Source organism: Crocodylus porosus, unplaced genomic scaffold (assembly GCF_001723895.1).
Source record: "Crocodylus porosus isolate Cpor-Errol unplaced genomic scaffold, CroPor_comp1, whole genome shotgun sequence".
NCBI classification, from domain to species: Eukaryota; Metazoa; Chordata; order Crocodylia; family Crocodylidae; genus Crocodylus; species Crocodylus porosus.
Genome location: NW_017728916.1, coordinates 28991505 through 29006433, shown reverse-complemented (window position 1 = coordinate 29006433; position 14929 = coordinate 28991505). Strand labels below are relative to the sequence as shown.

General features: G+C 47.5%; 1 protein-coding gene across 2 annotated transcripts; it reads right to left on the bottom strand.

Annotated features, from left to right (window-relative positions):
- Nucleotides 1-2838: 2838 nt before the first annotated feature.
- On the bottom strand, nucleotides 2839-14787 carry LOC109311088 (protein SCO1 homolog, mitochondrial). 2 transcript variants are annotated; one of them, XM_019536528.1, is made up of 7 exons: nucleotides 14680-14787; nucleotides 14456-14566; nucleotides 13375-13465; nucleotides 12447-12644; nucleotides 8141-8233; nucleotides 7853-7968; nucleotides 2839-3137 (listed from the first exon to the last, which is right to left on the bottom strand). In XM_019536528.1, the coding sequence occupies exons 1-7, from the start codon at nucleotides 14767-14769 to the stop codon at nucleotides 3006-3008; spliced, it is 831 nt and encodes a 276-aa protein (XP_019392073.1). In that variant the 5' UTR covers nucleotides 14770-14787; the 3' UTR covers nucleotides 2839-3005. The 2 variants fall into 2 exon arrangements, with proteins under 2 accessions (XP_019392073.1, XP_019392074.1); XM_019536529.1 differs by lacking the exons at nucleotides 13375-13465; nucleotides 14680-14787 and having other exon boundaries at nucleotides 14456-14618.
- Nucleotides 14788-14929: the final 142 nt, after the last annotated feature.

Genomic DNA, 14929 nt, shown 5'->3' with positions numbered 1-14929 from the left:
TCTCCTCCCTTTCTTGAAGATCGGCACCACATTGGCCTTCTTCCAGTCTTCGGGCACTACACCAGAGTGCCAGGAGTTTTCAAAGATCTGTGCCAGGGGCTGGGCTATGACGCTTGCCAGCTCCTTGAGTACCCTGGGGTGCAGACTGTCAGGGCCAAAGGGATCTGACGCATTTAAGGAGGATAAATCTATAAAGAGGCATTAAATATACCAGAGTCAGGAATGTTACCTCAGGCTCAGGACATCCCTAAACCTATGGCTATTGGTAACTAGGAGATAATGACAGGATAGATGATTACGCATACCCTGTTTCTTATACAGCTTCTCTACGGTAAAGTGACCAAACTGCAGCGTGCGTGCCATAAGTGGCAGGCACAGCCGCTTTGTGTGGCATGTGACAGATCCAGCAAGAAGAAAAAACTGGGGTAGACAGACCAGGAAGGAGAGTAGGTGAGGCAATGGATATGGGAGGAGAAAGGGATTGAAGTAACACTTGGGGAGGTGGGCTGGGTCTACCTTGTTGCCCTCACTACTCAAAAGCATCCATGCCTTGCCATTTTCAAAGACAGGCTACTGGGATAGATGGACTTTTGGTCTGACCCAGCTGGTTCTTATTGCTATAGATGACAATGTGGCAAGCAATGCAAAATACTTTCCCCTGAAATACTGATCTCCATACCTCAACAGTTCTGAATTAAAAATGCACAAGGGCATAATTCACAATGGTCACTAAGCGAAATTGCTAGTTAGTCTTCAGCTGCTAAAGACTGAGGCTGGGTTCCATAACTGCCCAGATTATACACAGACCTTCACAGTGTTTGCCAAGCAGTTCTTAGGCTCTTTAAAATTGTTTTCCTTGGTTATTGTTAGGTACAGCAATACATCAGTCCAATATCGGACTGGCACCAATATAAAGAAAACTGATTATATTGGAAATTGGCCTGATATGGCCAATAATTTGGCCAATAAACGCCCGTGCATTTGCACAGCACACCAGCAGCATGGACAGCTGCATGCAGCTGATAAGTCTGTTGTGATGAAAGGGGAGGGGGAGGGAAGGGGCATGTGGGGGGACAGATCAATGCCCCCTGCAGTGAGGGAGGGAGCGGGGCTGGGGTAGGCGCTGCCCAGCCAGGGTGGGGTGGGTGCAGGATGGAGGCGCATCTCATCTGGCGGGGGTACAGGGAGGGGGACAGCAGCTCCCACTGCTATGCAACGCTGCTTCAGGAGTGGCTCATCAGGCAGATCCTGCCACTGCTCCTGCCACTCATCTGGGAGAGCGGGGGGGAGGAATGTGCTCCCAGATCTGTATGGGTCAGGGCGGGCTGGGTAGGCTGCAGCTGCAGGCTGGGGCTGGACTCCCGGCACTGCCGGCACCTGCTCCAAACAGTGATGTGCGGCCTCTGACCCCAGTTCACAGCTGCAGCCTGCCCAGGAGCCCCTACCCTTCTCTCTGCACCTCCCAGACAAGCTGCAGCTCCATCCTGCACCTGCCCCAGCCATGCTCCTTCCCTCTCCACTCCCCTTTCACCACAACACTTACCAGCTGCACGTAGCAGTATCAGAAATCAGATCGGTATTGGCCAATATGCCTCCTTAAAATCAGCTATTGGCATCAGCCCCCAAAATATCTATCTGTGCACCCCTAGTTACTGTGTTTTCAAAGGCACAAACTGTGCAGGAGGACTATCTGCTGTGACCATGAAATGGCATGGCCTCTGACTACTCTCTGTAATGCTGCACATATTCCTAGACTACAGGCTGTCCACGTGCTAATTTAATATTGATTTTACCCAACAAAACAACTTTTAAGCTACCATGAAAAGGGGCTGATGTCTCCAGCCTGCAAGTGCTATACTGGATATATACAACGGCTTTTCATCTCTTTGAGGATGGTTCTGAGATTTCAGAAATCACTTAGGCTTCTTGCAGATGTAAGGGAAAAAATGGCGCTTTACTTGCAACTCATCATGTCCCCACACCAAGCCCAGAAGAGGCAGCACATTAGTTACACCTGGCTTTCCCAATGTCTATATAGATTGGGCACTTTAGTGGGGCTTTTTGGGCACTTTTGTCTAATACATGATTGAATCAGTTATCAGATAAAAGCACCAAAAAGCCCCGCTGAAGCGTGCAATCTATACAGATGCTGCAGAGTTGGGTCCAAATAACTTGCTGCTACTTCTGGTAACACGTGAGGATGTATTTTTTCTCGCATCTGTCAGTGCCCTTTGTGGTCCAGAGGAATCAACTGCAGGCAAGATAAAAAATTATTCCTTTATTTTACAATCAGATTACTGCACACATTTTACCTGATTTTAGCCTTATGCATGCAGGTATAGGCACAATACCTTACTTCCCCACTTTGTTATTCAGTGTTTCACAGGCTAGCTTAGAAAGATGCTGAATGCTACTTAGATCAGAACAATTAAATGAATCAAGTTTGGGATGAATTTTATGAGCAAGAATGATTTTTTTTTGTTTGTTTTTAAAGAAACAAGAGAGCATTTTGTCTAAGTGAAGTTGCATCCCTATGTTCAGGCTGATTCCATGAGTTAAAGAGGATACTGTTTTCAGTACCCCCCTCCCCTTGCATAAAATTGAAGGGGACACCACAGCTATCTGGCTTACATACAGGAAACAGCCTTCCCTACTTTATGCACATCTCATTTATCTCTGGCAAAAGCCTCTCAAGTGACATGAGGTTCCCTCCAAAAGGGTTAACTTTTGCTCCTAACAGCATTTCAAAGAAGCCACAAACCTCATTTTGCAGCACACGTCACTCTACGAGATATCAATTCATAAATATTCTATACATATTTCTGGTAATACAATACATTTTGTAAAATTAAGTACGATATGTACCTCTTTTATTTGAGAGAGATGATTCATGACACAAGGATAAAGTGCACTGGGCCAGTGGAGTTGAAAGCAAAGATATACCAGACCTGTAGCAATCCTCATTATAGTTTGGGTTTACAAACATTCTTTGCAGATCTTGAATTTCAGCTGAATTTACGTAGTGTCATATGTCCAGCAATAGAAGCTGCAATTTCAGCATTCTTCTTGTCCTGACCGTAATAGTCCACAAAATCACCATCTGGTCCAACGAGGTACATTATAATTGTGTGGTCCACCTGCCAGAGGGTACAGAACAAATTGTGAAACAAGTACTGAGCATCTCTCAAAAGGTCACTAAAAATAGTGCCCAATCAATCTCTCAGTCCAAATGTCTCTTTGATAGAGAACTTATAAAATAGAGGATAGTTCAACTACAAATGGCCCAAACAGATTACTCAACTCTCAAATGCAACAAAATAAGCAAAATTAACTGTAAACAAGTAATGCAAAGAGATAATGGATGTAGGAGAGCCTTCACGAGTGGCAGGTGTCATCACCCATTCAAATCTTTGAGAAAGAAGAATGTAAAGTGCGGCAACGGGGGAAAACAGCTGCTTGAGCTGCTTTCCCCTGAATGTTCCTTTCTTCCACCCCACAGTAGCTTCTGCATTCTAGGTTAAGAGGAGGCAGGGCTCCTACAGCTCCTGCTAGCCTATTTCTGAGGACTCCCCCCTTGCCATGAGATAGGCATAGATCTAGACATTCATATGATGAAAGGGTACACTGTGGTGAGAACACTTCATTAAGCTAAATTCATTCTTGGAGCAGACAACAAAAGGTACCAAGAATAAAATATTGCAATTGCCTTTGCTCCACAGCTAACATTTCTTTCAGTGTGCAGGAAAAGACATGTATGCCATGCTCCATGGTCCCCTTTGGTGGCCAAATTCTGCTAATGTTCAAAGAAGCTTCCAGTGATTTAAGCACAGTGGAGTAAGTTTAAACAACAACCTGACAAGCTTTACAAAGCCTCAACCTGAATTAAATGGCTTAAAAAGAATTATTTTAAGTTTGTGTAACTGCAACTTAAGAGTAAATGTATTATTAACTAACTGTTTCTGGTAGGTTCTCCTCTAATTGAATTTGTTAAAATTGTAATTAACAAAAATAACGTACTGAAAATCGAAACCCCAATCCTGAAAATACATAACACTTATCTGTACATGTGAAAAATTGCCTTCATTTCAAAGAGACTATTCATTAGCTTGAAGTTAATCATGTGCATAAGCATCTGCAGTATGAAAGGCTAAAACTGAGTTAAGAACACTGTAAAATAGTTCTGTATTAAACAAAAACCTGAGGCTTCGGAAATGGCGTCTTGAGGCGGGCTTCAGCTTTTTGGACCATGACCCATACTTCGGGACAAGAGACATGCTTGGGTGGAATGGGCTCCACCTCGCCCCAAAGGTAAACATGTTTTCTCTTTCAGGTTGGTTGATCTCCTCCAGCGGGCTTTAAACTAGGCTTGTCAGGGGAAGGGGAAGTTGAGGACCGAGGGAGCCACGGAACACCGAACAAAGAGCCACCCGCAAGGACAGCCCAGCCAAGACAGGCAACAAGCACAAGAAATACCCAGGTAAGAGACAGGGGCCCAGATAGTCCCGGAATTAGGGGAGCGGTGCATGCACCTTCAGGAGGCCTTAAACGCCTCTACACCAATGCTCATAGTATGGGGAACAAACAGGAGGAACTTGCCCTCCTGCCAGCTAACACTAACCCGGACATATAGCAGGGCTCACTGAAACTTGGGATCCAACGCATGACTGGGCAGTAAACATCATTGGGCTATAGGCTGTATAGGAGGGATAGAATAGGGAGGAAAGGTAGGGGTGTGGCGCTGTACATCAAAGAGCATTACACAAGCTCAACAAACAGCACTGGGTCAGAGGAGGGGCAGACTGAAGTGCTCTGGGTCTGTATACAAGGGGATCAGGGGGAAAGGGACTTAATGGTAGGGGTTTACTACAGGCCACCCAACCAGAGGGAAGAGCTGGACCGGGGAATTCTCAGGTTAGCTTGCAGAAGCAGTTAAGTCAAGGGATGTGGTCATCATGGGTGACCTAAACTATCCGGACATCTGCTGGGAAGAGCAGTCAGCCAGGTCTGACCGCTCACATAGGTTCCTAGCTGAGTTACAGGACCTCCATCTAACCCAGGAGGTGCACAGTCCCACCAGGGGAAATGCCTTGTTGGAGCTGGTCCTGGCCATGGGCAACAACCTGGTGAGGGGACTGCAGGTTCTCAACCACCTGGGCAGCAGCGATCATCGCCTACTGGAATTCACCATCCAGCGCAGGATGTCAAAGGCCTGCAGCAAGGCACTGCACTTCAGGAGAGCGGATTTCAATGAGATAAGGAGACTACCTGGGGAGGCACTGAGGTCCTGGAAGGGAGGGGAGTTGGGAGTCCAGGAAGAGTGGTTGTTCCTTAAGGAGATGATCCTGCAAGCCCAAAGGGTGACAATCCCCACATGGATCAAAGCGGGCAGGAACACTCAAAAGCCCCCATGGCTCACCAAAAGCATCCAGGAATGTCTCAAAGCTAAAAAGGAGGTGTACACCCAATGGATGGGAGGGGCCATCACCAAGGATGATTATACCTCCATTGCCCAAGATTGTAGGGGAGCTGTTTGGAAGGCTAAAGCAGAGATGGAAGTGGAACTAGCAACCCGGATCAAGGATAACAAGAAGTCCTTTTTTAAATACATAGGGGGTAAAAAGAAGGTACCTGGTAACATAGGGCCTCTGCAGGATACACTAGGAAATCTGGTGGTCACACCAGATGACAAAGCTAACATCTTTAACAATTTCTTTGCCTCCATCTTTTTGAGCAGGGACTGGGGCATCCCCCACACTCGGATCCCTGACAGACGCAGGGGAGGCACTGCCAGGCCCAGGGTCAGTGAGGACCTAGTCAGGGAACTTCTGATGGGTCTAGATGTGTTCAAGTCAGCAGGTCCTGACGATCTTCACCCCAGAGTGCTGAGGGAATTAGGAGAGGTCATTGCAGGACCCCTGGCACAGCTTTATGAGCACTCATAGTGTTCTGGCGAGGTGCCAGAGGACTGGAAAAGGGCCAATGCGTTCCCCATTTCAGAAAAGGGAGGAAGGAGGACCCAAGAAACTACAAGCCCGTTAGTCTTACCTCGGACCTGGGGAAGGTCTTTGAGAAAATTATCCAGGAGCACAGCTGAGAGGGACCAGCAGGGGAGATTATGCTCAGGGGCAACCAACATGGGTTCATTCGAGGCAAGTCCTGTCAGACCAACCTGGTGGCCTTCTACAACCAGGTCACAAAATCCTTGGACACAGGTGTCATGGTAGATGTAAACTTGTTCAAATTTGCAGATGGCATTAACATGTGGGGAGAAGTGGGCATGCTGGAGGAGAGGGACAGGCTGCAGGGGTGGGTGGATGAGAACAGGATGGGATTCAATAATGACAAGTGGAAGGTACTGAACCTGGGGAGGAAGAACCAGCAGCATACCTACAGGCTGGGGAATGCCCTTCTTGTCAGTGCAGAGGCAGAAAAGGATCTTGGAGTCAACATTGATTCCAAAATGAACATGAGCTGCCAATGTGGGGTCAGGAAGGCTAACTGCACCTTGTCATGCATCCACAGGTGCATCACAACCAAGTCCAAGGAGGTGATCCTCCCCCTCTGTGAGACACTGGTCAGACCACAGTTGAAGTAATGCATCCAGTTCTGGCTGCCGCACTTCAGGAGGGATGTGGACAGCATTGAGAGGGTCCAGAGGAGGGCCACTTCTACCCTGGTTCCTCCAGCCCTAATCCAACCCAGCTGAGAGCTGCCACCACTTCTCTCTGGCCAGGCTGGACTGGAGCTGGACAGGGCTGCCGCTGCTGCCAGATGCTCTGATCTAGAACACAGCTACAGCATATAATTGGTGGGGAGGGGGAGAAGTGAAAAGGGTGTGGGGGAACATGCTGCAGGTAGGAGCAGGAGTAGGCATGGGGAAGGAGATAGGCTGCAGGGGGAAGGGTATGTGTCTGCCCCCTTCCTCTTCCCCCTGCAACCTGGCTGGGTGACCCAGGGTAACAGACAGACAATGACTGGCACAGAAGGGCAAGCTGCAGTTGTCTTTGATTTGGATAAATATGGTATTTATTTATACGGATATACCGTCCCATCCAACAGACTCATAGGGGCTCTACTCAGTATGCCTGGTCAAAGCTTTTCACATTTCTTAACTTGTAAGAGGTAAGCACAGTGTACTCCATTGAAGCACATATCTTTGGGACTGGGAAAAATGCTTTGCACTTATCCAAAGCATTCACTTGTTAAGCTTACTCTGAAAAAAAGCAATGCTCATTAAGTGCAGAGCACTGACAGCACTCTGGTACCATCAGTTTTGGCAAAATGGTAAGTTTTCAGCAACAACACTGTGCTGTAAGTAATGGTGCAGTCAGGGGTTCTCAACAAAGGTGCCAGGCTCTATTGTGCAACAAATGTCTTTTCTCTCTTTAAAAAAAATCTGTTTTTTATTCCATACTGCCATTTACAGTGGGATCAAGACTCTTATGGAATCTGCAGACCAACTTAACATCCATACTTCAAACCTCTCCTTCTCCTACCTACAAATCCTACTTTTTGGTCATGGCTAGGCAGGTGACAAGATGCAGCTTTCTCTCATTTCCTTCACATCCTACTTTCATTTCCCTCACTCCTGCCATTCTCTCACCCTACCTCCCCGTCAATAAAAAGCAGATAAAAATAAAACAAATAACAACACTGAAATTCGCAAGCATATCCACGTTTCTCCATGTTTGTTCTGGGCACTGTAAAATGGTACCTTGACCCGGACCAAATACAAAAGTATCTAGTAACAGCCAAACATTTATCTTTGTTATTCATGACTTTAGAATCAATTTTCAGTTTTACTTCAACACCTATAATGACAGGCAGTCAGATGAAGACTGTTTTTACTCACTATGTAATCACTGTCTTCATCTTTGGGCCCTGGGCTGTAATACACACGGTAGGCTTTGGACACCTGCTCAATCTCCTCTTTGGTGCCAGTCAATCCAATAAGCTTGGGAGAAAACTCTGAAAGAGAAAAGGAATGATTAACTATTCTAAGATGAAGAGCCATGCAAAATCCTTCTCTCTTAGAACCAGTGAGATGCAACCCCATCTCCTTTTCAACTGCAACACAGAGCACTGAATACATAAGAGCTGTACAGCAGAAGACAATTAGTAAGAGAAAGTCAAACGGTACCTTTAACATATCTGGCAATAGCTTCTTTGTTGTCCCTCTCTGGGTCAATGGTAATAAACAGTGGGGTCAAGTCTGGCAAAGATGGGATCTTGTCTGTCACCAGAAAAATGAATAATTGTTAGTTCTGGCAAGCCCAAAGCCACAGTTCAGCTCCCACAAATTGGGCGCCATTACCATTACAGGATTTAAAGAACTGCAAAAATGCAGTTCTTTAAACCCTGTATACCTTGAGGGTAACTTTACACACTCCTCCTGAAATGAAGACCTCACCCCTATTTACTACGGCTTGAGCATTTCAAGGATAACTAAGACAGCGTGCGAGTGGGCAAAACAGCATACATGAGCGGGCAAAACAGCGCGCAAGTGAGTGAGCGAGCCAAACAGAGAGCGAGCAAAGCAGATGGAGCGAGCAAATGAAGCAGATCGAGCAAGCCAGAGAGCAAGTGAGAGAAAGAGTTAGTGAGTAATCAAAACAGAGAGAGCAGAAGACCTTCCTGCAACAGCAGTGACACAAGCAGGGGTCAGATCTACAATGTGCTCCTGCACTAATGGCTCACTCCTGAAATTGGAGGGCTTATCTATAACTATTAAACATGTTAGGTCATGAACTGGGAAGGCCACAAGCTCCTGTGACATTATATCACAGGACCCACCAATCCAAATGCTGTATTAGCAGTCATCTTCTCATCAATGGGGCAAGGCAGAACAAAACTGACTTATCAGCTTTGCCCCCTCTCTCAACTCATGTGCTCCAGTCAGTTACATTTTTCTTGCTGCTAGACAGCACTCATTCTGCCAACCAGGACTTGCTAACTTGCCCTCATCAGGGACCTACTGCTTAGAGTCCCAACCTAGATCAGAAATTGCAAACAGGGTTCACCTCAGCTTTCAACACTCCTGTGAGCCCAAGGCCCCAGCTGACACTCAGCAGACCTTGTCCCTGAACCCCAGCACAGCCTAGGGCTTCCAATGGCAGGCTTACTTGCACACAAATGCCAGGAGCCTGGGAAATAAACAGGAGGAACTGGCCCTTCTGCTAAACAGAAATGAATATGATCTCAGAGGGACAGTGGAGACCTGACGGGACTCCACCTATGACTGGAACACAGGTATACATGGCTATACCTTGTACAGGAGAGATCATGTTGGAAGGAACAGCACGGGTGTAGTTCCCTATGTGAAGGAGTAGAACGCTTCCCTACAAGTGGAGATTGGTACCCAAGGATGGCGACTCGAGACCCTCTGAGTTAGAATACGGGGAGAACATGGTGAAAGGGATATAACAGTAGGAGTCTATTACAGACCTCCTAATCAGGAGGAAAAGCTTGACCATGAATTCACTAGGGAACAGGCAGAGGCTGAATGCTCTCAGCATGGTTGTCACAGGCAACTTTAACTACCCTGACATCTCATGGGAAGGGCACTCAGTCAAATCTAATCGGCGGCAAAGCTCTCTCACTTATATTGATGAGCTCTGCTTGTCTCAAGAAGTCTACAAGCCAACAAGAGACAAGGCACTGCTGGACCTGGTACTGGCCAAAGGGGATGATCTAGTCAGTGACCTGAGGATCGAAGGGAAGCTGGGAGATAGTAGCCATGACTTGATCACTTTCTCTACCCATTGCGAAACTGGCAAATCAGTCAGCAATGCAGAAATCCTTGACTTCAGGAAAGCTGACTTTCACAAGCTCAGGTGGCTAGTTGTCAAGGCCCTGATCTGATAGGGAGGGGAGTCTACGATGAGTGGTTGCTCCTTAAGGATGCGAACCTTGAAGCACAAGGGAAGTCCATTCCAGCCCATAGGAAAGGCAGCAAAAGGGCTGGGTGACCCCGTTGCCTCAGTAGGGAACTCATGGACCTAAAAAGAGAAGTTTATAAAGAATGCAAGTCAGGAAACACCACCAAGGAGTATTCAGCACTGGCCCACACCTGTAAGGAGCAAACTAGGAAAGCCAGGCTGAAACCAAACTCAAACTGGCTACAGAAATCAAGAACAATAAAAATTCCTTCTTCAGATATGTTGGAAGTCTGAGGAAAAAAAAAGGACAACATTGGACCCTTGCTAAACCAAATGGGGCAGCTGACAACAGACACCCAGGAACAAGCCAATCTCCTTAACAATTACTTTGTGTCGGTCTTCCAACAACCAAGGGAATCACCCTGCCTGACAAGATGCAGGATTACCAGGGTAAAGGTGAACATATGCCCAGTGCTGACGTGGATCCTTTGAGGGAACATCTTAAGAGGCCTGACATCCTCAAATCAGCTGGCCCAGATGGCTCAACAGTGCTAAAGGAAATGGCTGACATCATAGCATGGCCAATGGCAAGAATATCTGAGAACTAGTGGTGCTCAGGCAAGGTACCTGAAGATTGGAAGAGGGCCAATGTGGTGCTTATCTTCAAGTACGGGAGGAAGCAAGAACTGGGAAATTACAGGCCAATCAGCTTGACCTCAATCCCTGGAAAGATACTGGAAAAAAATGGGTAGGTCTTGCCTGACCAATCTCATTTCTTTCTGTGACCAGGTGACATATCACCTGGACAAAGGAAAAGAGATTGATATCATATCTGGACTTCAAAAAAGGCTTTGACCTGGTGTCCCATGACGTCCTCATGGTAAAATTGGGGAACTGCAGCCTTAACGACCTTATGGTCCAATGGCTGGGAAACTGGCTCCATGGTCAGACCCAGGGAGTGACAGTTGATGGAACCAAATCAACATGGCGCATGGTGACCAGTGACGTGCCCCAAAGCATCTATAAATCTACATTAAAGAGTCAGACATGTACTCTTTAATGTAGATTCATAGATGCTAGGGTCAGAAGGGACCTCAATGGACCATTGAGCTTATCTTGCTGGGATCATTCGACCCCAGCTGATTTCCTGCCCCTTGGGCAGGGGGCTGGACCTGATAATCTTGCAAGGTCCCTTCCAGCCCTAATGTCTATGAAATCACACTAATACTAAACTCTGTCAGTGTCATTGAGGGTCTGTGTATTCAGGATACCAGAAACAACCTTTTCCCGAAAACCAGACAACTTTGCTGTAGACCAGTTACGCTTTAGACCTTTGCAGAAGCTCCTCCAGAAATGGGCACGGTCAGTAATTCTAACAGGGATATACAAAATGACAGTGGGAATTTACTGTTATCATAAAGATAAGGGGTCACAGCACACCTTCCCCACAACAAGAGGAGTCCTGGAGTCACAGACCTCACAGTTGGATAGCCTAGATTTCTTTGCGATTGTCTTATTTTATGCTACTACACAGCTACTGACAGAACCCAGCTGCAGTAAACCATCCAAAGCAGGATCCAAGAGACACTTTCAGTAATATTCCTGTGAAAGAGACATCAAAGGGGTCCTCAACTAACTAACTATGACAGTTTGCCACCTGACAGAACTGTCACTTCTGAACACTAGTGAGGGTAACAGTTGTTAGAAAGGATAGTGCTTTGTTAAATCATCATATGCACACGAATATAGTCAACACAAGCTATGTTGCTACTCAATTCTTGCCCTATAAGATTTTGGAGTACATTACACTAATTCCTGTTTCCACAATAATTGACCAAATGCAAAAAAATTTAAGTGCTTTGTACCTAAATGAAAAAAGCAAAGAGACCTCTTCAACACAAACACAGCCCAGGTCTAAAGGGAAACAAGTTTTCGACAACAGAGCCATTCTCCTCTTAATGAAGAATCTGCCTTAGTGGTCAAAATTAGGCTGCATTAATAGGGCGTCTGCCTTCTAGCAGTACTGCAGCACATTCAAAGGCCAATACCAAGTACAGGAGACCGATGAGAACCAATCCTCACTCTAAGTATGTCACATTTGAATGTTTTAGAACAGGGGTGTCCAACCTTCTAGAATGTGGGGCCGGATCATCAACTTTTAATCACCCAGTGGCCCAGCAAGCCATATTCAAAGACCTCACAGGAAGCGTTATCACATAATTCCCCCTGAAACAGAAGTACAGCGTTCACTTTGGTTTCCCATCACAGCACCTTGGGCCTCAGAAAATGGCTTGGAGGGCTGTATGGCAGCCCGCGGGCCGTATGTTGGACAAGCCTGTTTTAGAATAAGCCTCTCCCAAGATCAAAGCAGGAGACTAGTATGACCTAAGACAGAGCCTAAGAAAGACTGAGAAAAGTAGATTATAAACAAACAAACAAACAAACAAACAGACAAACATGTTCCACATTGTGAACAACACAGCTCTTACTGAATGAGTAACATGAACTCTTCCTGAAATAGGATGCTCTTCCCTCCCTCCCTCCAATTAAAGTTCAGACTGCACTTACCAATTTCATCCACCACTAGAATCATTTTCTCCAGTTCCTCTGGACAGATATCGGGACAGTGTGTGAAGCCAAAGTAGATTAACACCCACTGGCCCAGGTAGTCACTGTTTGTCCTTGGCTGCCCTTCATGATTGATGAGAGAGAAAGGGCCTCCCAACAAAGGCTTCCCTAGTGATCGCTTTCGCTCCTTCTCCAGCGCTGAAAGGAAACAATGGAAGTTTACTACCTAATACACCAGACAAGAGAACAGAAAAAATTCAGAAATCCTCAAAGACTGATAAGGCAACCTGAAAGAACCAAAGCTTACCAACACCTAGAATTTCAAAAAGCTCCCAGACAAGAAAAGTCAAACTGATAAACAGAGCACCTCTACTTTGTGTTATTTTCTAAACAAAATACCCCATAAGGCTCCAAGAGTTTTAATTGCAAAGATGGCACTGAGGCACATACCAAAATTGGGATAGGACGGAAGGAGTCATTTCTTTTTAGTGAGTGCCTTTTAGCTATCCTAGACCAGCATGGATTGACAAAGCAAGGTCAAGCATTTCAGGAACAGTGCCAGTAGGCTATATTGCCTCATTCTTCAGGACACATAAGTTGGCAAGGCAGATGTCACAGCTATTCATTACATGAGTATTACATGGAGCTGGTGTAGAGAAATATGAATTTATAGAAGTATGAATTGAGAGCGAGGAAAAGGCTATTAGTTAAATAACTATGGGCAAAGACTAAGAATACTAAGCAAAATAAACAAGTACAAAAACTAAAACTGGAGTGATGAGAAAAATAAATCAATTTGCATCCTGTTCCCAGATCTATTTGTACAGGAAGCTGTTGTAGTAGTAAGCCCCCATGTGCCATGCATGCAGTCCTGACTTCATGAAGGCTCTAAGCTGGATCAGAGATGTCAGGATGACATTAAACTTACCTTCTTCTTTTTTCTTCTTCAAGTACTTCATGCCTGCCAGCAAAGCACCTCCAACTGCAAACGTGACTGCCAGGGACTTCCAGGAAACTGGCTACTGGGAGAAAGACTGTATGAACTGTGCATCTCCTTCCCGCGCTAGAGCCCAGCAAGACGCTGAATGCATTGGTTAAGAGTCTGTGCTGGTTTCCCGCTTCCATCCATGCCTGCAGCTAGGCATGGCTGTGTGTAAACCCCCAGCCTGCAGGACTGAAAAAGCCCCACTATGCAGGCTGCCAGCATGAGCTGCCGAGACCCATGGAGCTGCCACACCTGGCATGGGGGCCTGGGCTCAGCCCAAGTGCTCCCACCCAGTGCACGGCAAGCAAAATATTAGGGATTAAGAATGGCATTGTAAACAAAACTGAAAGTATCATTATGCCTCTTTGTGAATCCACAGTGCGTCCACACCTTGAATACTGTGCCCAGTTCTGGCTTCCACACCTCAAAAACGATATAGAAAAACTAGAGAAGGTGCAGAGAAGGGCAACAAGGATGATGAGTGCTATGGAGGGGCTTCATACGGGGAGACTGAAGAGATTAGGCCTGTTCTGGTTAGAAAAGACCCTTGAGGGACATGATGAGGGTTTACAAACTACTAAATGGTGAAGAAAAAGTAAACAGGGATTTACTATTTACTTTCTCCCAGGACAAGAACGCGGGGTCACAAAATGAAGCCAGCAGACAGGCAGGCAGTTTAAAACTAACAAAAGGAAATTCTGTTTCCCCAGAGTCTCATTCAGGTGTGCAACTTGCTGCCACCAGATGTTGTGGGAGCTGACACAGTTAAGTCAGATTCAGAAAAGGACTGGATACATTTTTGGAGGAAAGACCCCCCCCCAGCAGCAGCTGGGCCTGGGAGCCAGGGGCGCAGCCTCTGAAGCAGAACTCCTTAGACCCGAAAGGCAGCGGCAGCCGGGCAGAGAGGAGCAGCAGAGAAACCCCTCACTCGCAGCACCTGCTCCTCCTGCAGCTGCGCCACGCGGGGAAGTGGCCAGGCGGGCCCGCGCCCTGCCCCGGGCAAAGGCGGCTCTTACGCTCTCACCCCCGGCTTGGACGGGCGCGTCCTGGGCACGTCTTCGGGCGGCAGCGTGGTCAGGCGGCGCGCCAGCCGCGGGGGGGCGAGGAGGTCCCAGCGCGGCCCGGCAGCGAGAGCCTGCGAGGACGAAGACGGCGGAGTCAGGCGGCCGCATCCCGCTGTCGACCTAACCCCGCGGGGAGGGGGAGGGGGAGCGCGAGGGCCCCGGCCAGGCCCGGCCCGGCCCTCACCAGCCGCCTCCCGGTGCTGCCCGCGCCGCAAGGCCGCAGCAGGCAGCAGAGCAGCGGCAGCCGCCGCAGCCCCAGCGCACGCGCCGCCATCGCGAACCGCCCGCTTCCGGCCCCGGCGCCTGCCTGCCGCTTCTGGTTCCCAGCAGCCACTTCCGCCGCGTCACTGGCGTCCTGTCCCCAGCCGGGCCCGGCTGCTCTGACGGCGGGTGCGGGGCGGAGCAGGGGCCGCGGCAGCGCCCGCGTCGCCGAG

Coding starts and splice junctions, on each gene's coding strand:
- LOC109311088 (XM_019536528.1), bottom strand. CDS start 14,769: ATGGCGGCGCGTGCGCTGGGGCTGCGGCGGCTGCCGCTGCTCTGCTGC. Junction 12,645..13,374: donor GAAGAAGAAAAAAGAAGAAG/GTAAGTTTAATG, acceptor GTTTCCTTTCAG/CGCTGGAGAAGGAGCGAAAG. Junction 8,234..12,446: donor TCTAGTGGTGGATGAAATTG/GTAAGTGCAGTC, acceptor TTCTGGTGACAG/ACAAGATCCCATCTTTGCCA.